The sequence below is a fragment of the Ipomoea nil genome, unplaced genomic scaffold (genome assembly GCF_001879475.1).
Source record: "Ipomoea nil cultivar Tokyo-kokei standard unplaced genomic scaffold, Asagao_1.1 scaffold1936, whole genome shotgun sequence".
NCBI lineage: Eukaryota > Viridiplantae > Streptophyta > Magnoliopsida > Solanales > Convolvulaceae > Ipomoea > Ipomoea nil.
Window position 1 is genome coordinate 400158 of NW_017618364.1, and position 12012 is coordinate 412169.

General features: G+C 37.8%; 2 protein-coding genes across 3 annotated transcripts; one reads left to right on the plus strand and one right to left on the minus strand.

Annotated features, from left to right (window-relative positions):
• Positions 1–753: 753 nt before the first annotated feature.
• On the minus strand, positions 754–2156 carry LOC109146754. Of its 2 annotated transcripts, none has more exons than XM_019294399.1 (2): positions 1094–2156; positions 754–843 (listed from the first exon to the last, which is right to left on the minus strand). In XM_019294399.1, the coding sequence occupies exons 1-2, from the start codon at positions 2127–2129 to the stop codon at positions 806–808; spliced, it is 1074 nt and encodes a 357-aa protein (XP_019149944.1). In that variant the 5' UTR covers positions 2130–2156; the 3' UTR covers positions 754–805. The 2 variants fall into 2 exon arrangements, with proteins under 2 accessions (XP_019149944.1, XP_019149943.1); XM_019294398.1 differs by having other exon boundaries at positions 759–843; positions 1073–2156.
• A 3161-nt stretch (positions 2157–5317) lies between these two features.
• LOC109146654 (putative late blight resistance protein homolog R1B-14) lies at positions 5318–8662 on the plus strand. Its single transcript, XM_019294307.1, has 2 exons — positions 5318–8186; positions 8303–8662. The coding sequence occupies exons 1-2, from the start codon at positions 5318–5320 to the stop codon at positions 8311–8313; spliced, it is 2880 nt and encodes a 959-aa protein (XP_019149852.1). The 3' UTR covers positions 8314–8662.
• Positions 8663–12012: the final 3350 nt, after the last annotated feature.

Below are 12012 nucleotides of genomic sequence, written 5' to 3' on the forward strand. Positions count from 1 at the left end.
CAAGGACTTGGGTGAGAGTTTATCACGACCAGGAGTAATATCCCGGACAAAGCAAGTGCAACCAAAAACCTTAAGAGGGAGCTTGTGTAATGGCTCTTGAGGAAATAGTATGCTATAAGGTATTTTGCCGTGTAGAACAGATGATGGCATACGGTTAATAAGGTAACATGAAAGAAGGATAGCATCTCCCCAGAAATAAGAAGGAACCTTGTAGTGAAGAAGCATAGTCCGAGCAGTTTCCACTAGATGCCTATTCTTCCGTTCAGACACACCATTCTGTTGTGGGGTATCTGGACAGGAGGACTCATGGAGAATACCCTCAGAGTCAAGAAGGGTAGACAAAGGAGTATTGAAATACTCTTTGGCATTATCACTCCGAAGAATTTTAATAGACACTCCAAACTGATTTTTAATTTCATTATGAAACTTTTGAAAGATGTTGAACACTTCAGAACGTCGTTGCATTAGGAAAACCCAAGTACAACGAGAAAAGTCATCAATAAAAGTAACAAAATACCTAAAACCCAACAAAGAAGTGACACGACAAGGACCCCATATATCACTGTGAACTAAGGAAAAAGGGGATGAGGATACTTTATTAACCCGTTCAGGAAAGGAGGTTCTTGAATGTTTTCCCAATTGACAAGATTCACACTCTAGTGAAGGCAACTTTGATAGACTCGGTTCAAGTTGTTGTAGTTTCCTCAAACTTGGATGACCTAGACGGCAATGAGCAAGGGAGGGAGGAACAGTAGCACTACAGACAGCGGAAGCAGGAGTGGATAGACGGTATAATCCTTTTGATTCATACCCCGAGCCAATCGTCTTCCCCGAACGACGGTCCTGTATAATAACCGAATCAGAAGAAAAGGTGACAAGACAATCTAGAGAGTGAGTAAGTTGACGAATGGAAATCAAGTTAAAAGGACATGTAGGTATATACAAAACTGATGACAAAGGTAAATTAGAAAGAGGTCTTGCTTTACCCACCCCGTTGGCAGTACATATGAGCCAAACACAATAGACGGAAGAGACTTAGAGTTTGTAATGTGAGTCAATAAAGAGGAATTACCACAGATATGTTCAGAGGCACCTGAATCAAGGACCCATGGTCCAAGAGGTCCGGATTGAGAAACAAGGGCAGTATGAGTCTCTCCGGGATGAGCCAAAGGAGTGACAACAGCAGCTTGGGCATTAGCTTTAAACCGGGCAAACTCTTCATATTCAGCAAGAGAGATAGTCTTAGAACCTGATTCTTCTTGTTTGAACTGAGCCACATTTGTAGGGGTATGCAACGGTTTCCCATGTAGCTTCCAACATCGGTCTCGTGTGTGTCCAGATTTATTGCAGTAATCACAATATCTAGCATTTTTCTGCCCACTACGATCTTTATTCCGGTTGCCCAGATTGTTACCTCGGCCTCCTTGGATCACAAGAGCAGATTGTTCTGTGGTGGGTGCAGGAATCTCACCAGGAAAAGAAGTCACTTGAAGAAGGCGTTTGAACAATTCTTGGATCCCTGGCACAACCTTATCTCCAAGAATCTGGTTTCGAGTATTCTCAAACTCGGGGCCTAATTTAGACAAAACAAGAATAACAAAGAATTTTTCCCGGTTGGCAGCTTGTTCAGTAGCTGTCCCTCCAATTGGTAAAAGCTTATTAAACTCTGTTAATAAACTTTGAGTTTTTCCAAGGAAGGCTTCCATACTCACACCATCCTTCTTTAAGTTAACCAAATTATCAACAACTGTGTAACATTGTAAAATATCATTAGTGTACAAGGATTTGGCTTGATTCCATACCTCAACACATGTTTTAAAAACTCTAAACAGTTGAATTAACTCAGGTGGAAGGGATTGCCATAGGAGACTACAAAGTTGTGCATCCACCCTTTTCCAAGTTGTCTTCCCATTTTCTGGAACATCTTCTACCCCTTGTTCCAAATGGTCAATAACACCTTGGCCCATAAACCACATTTCAACGGCATCCGACCAAGAGTGATAGTTTTGTGACCCACATAATTTTTCAGAGGTAATAACAGGATTTCCAGATAAATTAGGCACAAAAACTGAGCAAGAAATAACAGTTTCAACATTGCCAGAAGTTTCCTCAGTTCCAGTTGAAGACATGGTTGATAAAAAAAAAGGAATAATATTACCAGGAAAGCCAGAAAAGGGTCGAAATCTCCAGTTTCGCCGGAAAAACTCGCCGGAGGGAGCCTCACGCGGCGGCGCATGAGGTGGCGCGTGCGGCGGTGGTTTGCGACGGGGTTTCGTCGGCTGGAGTCGCCGGACCTTGCAGACTGGCGGTGGGTCGTCAGATCTTGTGAAAACTTGGAACGAAAAGCTGTATTGAGATTTTAAGTGCCGGATGAACAGTAACCTACTGTTCATGCGCTACTGTTCTGAACAAAAAAGGGGAAAATTTATTGGGTCGTTTACTTCATTTCTCTGTTTTTCCATCTCCAGTTTTCCATTTCTCCAGTTTTCCATCTCCATTTCTCCAATTTTCCATTTCTCCAGTTTTCTAATTTTCATTCCATATTCCTCCTGTTTTTCATTTCTGATTTTATTAAATACAATCATCCCATATATCATTTGTACATTTCTACAATAATAATAATAATAATAATAATAATAATAATAATAATAATAATAATAATAATAAATATGTGTGCATAAAGAGGAGGAAAAAAAGAAAAAGATAATAATAATAATAATAATAATAATAATAATAATAATAATAATAAATCTGTCGGAGGAGGAAAAAAGAAAAAAGAAAAAGATAATAATAATAATAATAATAATAATAATAATAATAATAAACAAATCTGTAGGGTGGAGGAAAAATAGAAAAAAGAAAAACAAATAATAATAATAATAATAATAATAATAATAATAATAAAACAAATCTGTAGGGAGGAGGAAAAAAGAAAAAAGAAAAACAAATAATAATAATAATAATAATAACAATAATAATAATAATAAACAAATCTGTAGGGTGGAGGGAAAAAGAAAAAAGAAAAACAAATAATAATAATAATAAAACAAATCTGTAGGGAGGAGGAAAAAAGAAAAAAAGAAAAACAAATAATAATAAGGAGAATAACAAAGAAAAGGAAGAAGACTTCTAAAACGCACACAGCAGGAATCGAACGGTGGACCTCTACCACTATGGGTACTGTTCACCCGAATTTCTTTCACTTCTCCATTCGGAGAAGTCCAAATTTTCTTTCTCCAAAATTGTACATGAGGTTAGAAAATGGAGAAGGAGTAAGCATTTGGAATAAGAAATTTAGTAAACGACTTCTCCAATTTTTATTTTTTCCACTCTCATTTTCTCCATTTTTCTGGAAAATCCTCCATTTTTCCAAGTTAGTAAACGACCCCTATATATTCTGTATTTACACAAAGAACTGACCACAATATACAGGCAGTGAAAGGAAAGCTAAAAGGCCCTAACAGTCATACAATAAACCCTAGGGATACTAACAGACATACAATAAAAGCATAGTAAATACAATAAATAAAACATCTCAACAAGACTCATTATCGCTACGCAAAACCTGAACCGTTTTATTGAATTGTGTTTTGACCATAGCACAGAAACTACAAAAAAAATAACAAATAACTCATTTCTAGACTTCATGAGATATAACCAAGTGTGTCTAGAGAAATCGTCTACAAAAGATACAAAGTACTTAAACCCCGTCATTGAAGTCACACGATATGGATCCCATATATCTGAATGAACTAATTGAAATAAGGACTATACCCTGTTATTGAGTCTAGAAGGATACGACACACGATGGTGTTTAGCAAGTTCACAAGACTCACATTGTAAGGTAAACAAAGACTCCTTCCCATTAAGGAGCCCACCAGTCTCCTTCCCTGTACCAACAATCTTTTTTGTTAAAAAATCCTGAAACAAACAGTATCCAGGGAAGAAAAGAACACAACAATTAAGAGTTCAGGTAATTTGACTTATTGAAAGCAAATTGAACGGGAACTTCGGAAGGTACAACACAGAAGAAAGGGACATTGACGGAGTTGCAACAGACCTTTGCCCAAGACTAAAGTTGATGAACCGTCAGCCAGGGTAACTGTAGTTCCAAATTTAAAGGGAGAGTATGTGGAAAAAAGTTCCAAATTACCTGACATATGGTCACTGGCTCCTGAGTCAATGACCCATTGTCGAGACGAGGAAGAGACGCACGCAATATGATTACTTGTTTGAACAAATGTGGCTGAGGAAGACGGCAAAGGCTCTTGACTAGTTGAGGGTTGCGAGGAAGACACTTTTAATTGATTAAACATGGTCAACTCATCATCGGTCATTACAACTACATGTCTTTTTGGTTTGGTGACAGAGTTCGCAAACCTTTGTGGCCGAAACGGCTTAGGACATTGGTTGCGTAAATGACCGGGCTCTCCACAATTGTAGCACTCTTTGTCCTCCCCGGACTCCTACACGTCCTCTACTATAACCGCCACGTCCTTGAAACTGACCACCTCCACTATTGGTAGTCTCACTATTATCTCCTTGTGACATAAAAGCATGTCTTTCTGCCATATTAACCCAGCAAAAGAAAGCACCCAAACAAAAGAAACCCCAACAGGTTCGAAATAGAACTTACCCAACCAATTCCTTCAACACACCTTATCACACACCATACCTCAATGGACTCGTACCACCAAGACAAGATTGCCGGTACCAGCCACAACCGGAGAAGTCGCAGAAAACACCTCACGCGCCGGTGCGTGGTTTCGAAACTGCCAGAGTGCGGCAGTGCGTGTAACCTCCAATGGCGGCGAAACTTTACCGGCGGCGTCGCCTCCCAACTCCTACCAAAGCCCAATGGGTCACTCTCCCCCACTCCGCTCTGAACTGTGTGTATTTACTGATAATAAGAACACTGTACAAGTAGCTATTTATACAAGCTAGAATAGTATTAGCCAAGCACCTCAACCACTCATTTTAAATTCAAAATGAGTAGATGAGAGCATCTCTCTCAACTCCCCTTAATATTCTCTAATAGAGGTATTATTAAATCCACTTTGGATTAAATTCTATATTGCTCTGGATGATAAAAGATACACATTAATAGTCACATTGTGCAGGAGTTATGTAAATAGTCATTTTCCTTTCAACAATCAGTATAGTTCATTGGTTTTCTTGTTTTAAGAAGTAATAGTTAGGTATGCCATATACTTTTTGAGGTTAATGTTCATTCTTTTTATCATAACCTGATATCATACATGATGTAATAGGAGAAACTAAGGTCATTAAAAGAAAGGGTTTTGAACTCACTGGGACAATGCCTGACATCACAACGTCTCCCGGTTTTGATGAAATTGTGGTGGGATTTGAGGATGAAACTGAAAACATAACACGCCTGCTGATTAGAGAACCAAAAGAGCTAGATGTTGTGTCAATTACTGGTATGGCTGGGCTCGGCAAGACAACTCTGGCCAGAAAGGTGTTTTGCCATAAACCTGTTATTGATTGGTTTCATTTTCGGGTATGGTGCTGTGTCTCTCTAGAATATGACAAGAACCGTGTATTCCATGAAATTTTTAGTCAAGTTGCAGACGATATGAGTGTGGATGATACAGATGAAGTGGTGCTTGAAATTTTAATGAAAAAGTGCCAAGATGAGCAAAGCTGGGTTGATACTGCCGAAGCACTACGCATGGCCCTGCGGGGGAAGTGTAAAGGCCACAAGATTAGGGATGATACGACTGAAGTGTTGTACGAAAGTTTAATAAAAATGAGCGAAGATGATAACAGCTGGAAAAAGATATCTAGTACACTGCACAAAAGCATAATGGGGAAGTGCGAAAACACCAAGAATTGGGATGATATTGCTAAGCCGTTGTATGAAAGCTTAATTGTGAATTTTGAAGACAATAATGTCAGAGATGATGCCACTGAAATGTCTCCCAAATTCCCAGTGGAAAGGCACAAAGACATTAAGATGTGGAAAAAAATAACAAGTGCGATAAGCCAAAGCAAAATTATAGACAAAAAAGACATAAGGAGAACAGATGATGAAGTTCAGAAGTTGTTCAAAAGCCTACAGGATCTAGCTGAGGTGTTGTTCAAAAACATAAATGAAAATTTCCAAGAGAATGACAGTTGGAAAGAAATGCTGGAAACATTATTCAAAAGCTTAAATGATATAGTTGAAACGTTGCTCATAAGCTTAAATAAGAAATGCAAAGACAGTAAAAGCTGGGATGACAACATAGCTGAGAAGCTACGCAAGAAACTGCTAGGACAAAGATACCTCATTGTCTTGGATGATGTTTGGAGAAAAGAAGCATGGGATGAGTTAAGTAGAGCTTTTCCCTTGGGCACAGAAGGAAGCAGAATCATCTTAACAAGCAGAGAATATGAAGTTGGAAAATATGCCAGGTCTGGTGCTGATCACCATTCTCTTCGTTTTTTCACTACTGAAGAGAGCCAAGATTTACTGCAGTTAAAGCTATCTAAAAAGAATGTTGGCCCTCCAGAGTTAAAGGAATTTGGGAGACAGATAGCAGAAAGATGTGGTGGAGTACCTTTGGTGGTTGTTTTGGTAGCTGGTATTCTACAAAAAAGGATTGAAGAAAAATACTTCTCGTGGGATGAATTTCTTCAAAGTTTAAGCTCACATATCAGGGGAGATGAATCTCGGAGCATGGATGTAATAGCATTGAGTTACAAGCATTTACCTGAGCATTTAAAGCCATGCCTTCTTTACTTTGGGGCATTCCCAGAGGACTATGAAATTCCAGTCTCCAAATTGATACAGCTGTGGATGGCTGAAGGGTTTGTGAAACAAATAGAAAAGAAGGTACCGGAGGATGAAGGAGAGGACTACCTGAATCATCTAATTGGTAGTAACCTAATAATGGTTTCCACCAGGGGATACAATGGCAGTGTCAGAACATGCCGTATTCATGATCTGGTAGGTAGCTTTTGTCTGACAAAAGCAAAGAATGATAAATTCTTGATGCAAACAGACAGTGAACAATCCAGTCCACATTCGGAATTGACTTCTACTTATGATCGGTTTTGTTTGCTTAAAAGGAATGAAAAATATCTTTCTCCTGATTCAGCTATGTTACTTAATCCTAGACTTGGCACGCTTTTGTGCTTTTCATCACATAATCCTAACCTTAGCACACATTCCCTCTTTGCACGGGATGTGGATCCTTCCTCTGGTTTATGGGTAGCTAGCACATTCAAACTTGTGAGAGTACTGGACTTGGAGTCCGTATTTGTGGGCACATCATTTTTGTCCATGGTGGAGTTTCTCCTTTGTTTAAGGTACCTTGCTATTTGTCTAAAAGGTCAGGGTTCAGTTCGACAGCCATCTCTAGAGCGTCTTCACCATCTAGAAACATTCAAGGTGAAATCAAGTGTGGATTTGCATTTACCATTCATGATTTGGAATATAGAGGGTTTGAGACATTTGCATATAGATCACTATTGTTATTGGTGCTTCTACCGGAGAAATTCTTTTAGTATACCCCCAAAGCCCTTAAATCTCCAAACCTTTTCCTTCCCGGTCCTATTCAACACGCGCAAGGAGGAGCATCTGTTGAGGAAGCTTCCTCATCTAAAAAAACTCAGATGCAGACTTTCAATGGAATGGTATAAGAATTGCAATAGATTCCCTGAGTTGGGATATCTTGACCAACTTGAATCTCTGGAAGTATGTGACATCAATGACCATATGAATGCATCAATCCACACTGAATTTGACTTTCCACCAAATCTCAAGGAACTGACACTCCACAAGTTTCGCCTGCCATGGGATTGCATTTCAGTAATTGCCGACCTGACCCGGCTTGAGTCTCTTGAACTGTTCGCAGCATTTGATGGTGAGCAATGGGATGTTGATGAAGGAAAATTCCGCAAACTCAAGTTCTTGAGAATATGCAAATCCAGGATTGTGAGATGGAATGCGACTGCTGAATCTTTTCCCAAACTTAAGCGACTGATTTTGGCAAAATGCAGGCATCTTGAAGAGGTGCCATTTGAATTCCAAGATAGTACTACTCTAGAAGTAATTGAAATTGATCAATGCAACAGCTCTGTCGCTCGCTCAGTCAAGAAAATTCAGGAAGGCATGGAGGGACTGGGAAACGAGAACCTAAATGTTCGCATAATGAATTCTGATCTGGAACTAGGAAGTTGTAAGTAAAATAGATACTTCTCCGTTTTCTATGCTCATCTCTTCTCTTTTCCATAGTACATCCCCTTTCACCCAAATGATGGTTGTTGTAATTCCTTTCTTCTTTATTTTTGTCAGTGTACTTGTAACAGGCTCTGAAAACTGGATTTCTTCAAATTGATGAGCTCAGGCAATCTGCTACAGATGATATTCTGCATCAAGGAAAGACATGAAACTTCCACTTCTGGTTTGGTACAATGTACTTCAGTGACCTTAAACCTTTCACGTATTAATGTTTGTGTTTGTGTCATTTTAGACATTCATTTTCTGTGTTTTTTAAGGATTAATATTTGTGTTTGTGTCATTTGAGACATTTTTAATGTTCTCTGTTTTTAAGGATTAATGTTTTGTGTCATTTGAGACATTCATGTTCTGTGTTTTTAAGGATCCATGGAATAAGTGATCAAGGTCACAGAAACATTATTTGTGTAAATTCAATTATTAAGTGTTGTATTCATTGCTTACAAAAAAAAAAAAAAAAAAAAAAAAAAAAAAAAAAAAAAAAAAAGTGTTGTATTCATTGTTTTTAGAGTTAAGAATCCCCAATGCAGTAGCCCTTGGATTTACAACCCCTTTAACACGATGGCAATGAAGGCTGGAATACAATGGCGGCCGTGGCTGGTGAAGGAGATGAAGGAGACGGTAGGGATTTGAAAACAGGGGAGGCCTGGAACCTAAACCTGAGAGAAAGAACCGGCTAAAAATACATTTACCAAAAATAGAGTCAAAAAATCATCGAAAGAATCAAAAGCCCAAAAAATTATAATTTCGGATGTTAAAGGACAAAAAAGATACAATTTCGTCCATTCTTGATCGAAAACAGCGGCGGCTAGGGGATAAACATAAGCTCATCCGACCGAGCATGTGGGAGGATGTAAATCACGGACTCAATGGGTTAGTAGGCAGGGCCAAATGCCGATGCGCACATGGAATTTGTCCACTTTGGACATAATTCCCACATTGTGGCCGTCGAAGGTCGAACTTCCACACTGCTGCCGCCGAAGTTCGAACTTTGGTCTCTTATCTCAAATACTGTCCACTAAACCATTGAGCTAAACCCGTGCGGGTACGTAGATTCTCAATCTAGCTCACCCTTTTGGATTGGAAGACATGTTCTTCTCTCTGGCAAGACGAGGGAGGTTTGGGGGTGGTTTTTATTTAAAATTATTAAAATAATTTTTTTAAAATTAATTTGTTAATCTGGTAACCGCCACGTTAGTAAATAGCAAGTCAACAAATCACTTATAGTTCAATTGCGTGGATTTACGTTGTTCATGGACATAATTGTATTTTTAAAAAAAAAATGAATTACCTAATTACAATTTCGTGTGTAGTTCGATGTTCTATTCGACCCTTATTTCAATATTAGTTCTTTTACACGCTTTGCGCGAATGAAATAATGTCCAATGATTTTTTTTAAAATAAGTATTTCAAAGTATATTAATGCAATATTATATCGGAGATGTTCATGCATAGGTAAATAAATATGGAATTTGTTTATTTAAAACGGTAATTTAAAGTATATGAATGTAAGATAATATATGAGAGATTGATTATATTGTCACAAAATTAAATGTTTGTAACTTTGTAATAACGCTAGTCTAAATACTTAGTCTAAAAATGATAGTCAAATAAATACTACTTTTAATTTTGATAGTACTAATTTCCGCGTATGTCGACTGTGTGTACTGTATGTAGTATTTTCTAGAGAGAAGGGAGAGGGTTGTATATTCTAGAGAGAGAGTCTAAGGAGGAAGGGGAAGGAACCCCTTAAAATGAAGGGATAGAGGCATTTATATATATATATATATATATATATATATATATATATATATATATATATATATATATATATATATATAGTTCTTGACCCGTTGACTACGACCATGACCCGAACCGTTTGACCCCGACCCGACTATAGACGAGAGCATAGCCGTACCGGGGGTCGATACCGAGGTATATATCCTATCAAATTTAAATTTCTCTAATTCTTCGATCTTAATTCTCTTTTGTGTAGCATTGTCATATTGTCTTCATCTTTAGTACATGTCTTCTTTTTTTTTTTTTTTTTTTTTTTTTTTTTAATTATTGATAGTGTGTCATGTGCAATTGTGTTACTGGTGGTAGCATAGATGGATTCATCGTGCAATGAGATTATGGTGTAGGAAGCTTTAGATTTGCCTTGTTGTGTATATGATGGGATCTTAGTTGTACTATTAACTCTTTATCTCACAATTCAAGGACCTATTGATATTTGGTAGTTGTAGTTTTTCTCTTACATATTTCATGCATTGTGAGATGTGTGTCGTAGGTTACCATGTGAAAGTATTGAACAAAATAGTAATATTTATTATATTTGTATAAAATACTTGGTATATATATATAGGGTGCGGATCCCATGAGACCCCCTTATAAAATGAGATGGTGAGATGACATCCCATCCATTTGTTAAATTGAAATGGATGGATGAGATTAATGAGGAATTTAATGCTAAATAAGTTCATTTTTTAAATAGGGGTGTAAATGTAATTGTATGCATGTGGTATTTTTGGTTATAAATAGATTGGAATCTTTGCCATAATCAAAGATTACAAATATTATGGAAATAAAGAGTATACAAATATACTCTACATGTATAATATTACTGTCGTTATGTTTGATATTTGATTGTAAGTAGGGTGCAGAGGTCGAAGATGGATGACAACACAGGTATGAGAGTTGTTATCATTAATAATTATTGAATCATTATTCGTAGGTCTGTGCTTGCGTGATAATAGGTCTGTGCGTCGAATAAGTTATTGTTTGGCTGGCTGTGCGTCCGTGATAAAAGGTATGTGTGTCGAATATGTTTACAGTAGTGGTGTTGAATTGTTTGGCTGCCTGTAATGAACTTAATAAGCTAGGGGATGAAGAAACATGTGGGATATTTATATGATGTTTTCTTAGTAAAAAGAGAAATGTTTACACAGTTGGTTAGTTGGGGGACTTGCGGATAGTGCGTTCATGAACAACGGTGGGTGCGTCATATGTGCATGGAAATATAATGGGTATGGCGGGAAAGCAATACTTTTTGCCTGAGTTTATTATTAGAATTGGAGTTCGTGAAAGTAATTTGTTGTACAATATGAATGAAATAGACGGTATGGCAGGGTGCTTGGTATTGTTTGAGAGGTGGTGTGTGCGTTAGTAGTTGTCGGCCTGTGCGTTACGAGAAAGGAGTGCGTTAGTAGTCGCGTGTGTGCGTTAGTGGTTGTCGGCCTGTGCGTCAGAAGTTGTCGGACTGTGCTTGAGTGATAAACTGTCTGTGCGTCGAAATGTTTACAGTTTTGGTGTTGAATTGTTAGACTGACTATAATGAAGTAAATAAGCTAGGGGATGAAGAACCATGGGGGATATTTATAGGATGTTTTATTAGTAAAAAGAGAAATGTTTACATAGTTTGTTGAGTTGGGGGACTTGCAGGTAGTGCGTTCGTGAACAACGGTGTTTTGCGTCATATGTGCATGGTTGTATAATGGGTATGGCAGGAAAGCACTAGTTTTTGCCTGAGTTTATTATTATAAAGGGTGTGCGTTACAGCAATTTGTAAGTACGTTATGAATGAAATAGACGGTATGACAGGGTACTTGGTTTGTGAATGAGTGGTGGTATGTGCGTTAGTTGTTGTCGGCCAGTGCGTTATGAAAAAAAGAGAGCGTTAGTAGTCGCATGGAACTTAACACAAACAAAAGCATAATATTAGAAACCAATCAACATGGAAATAAAAATAACCCCATAACTACAGTTAA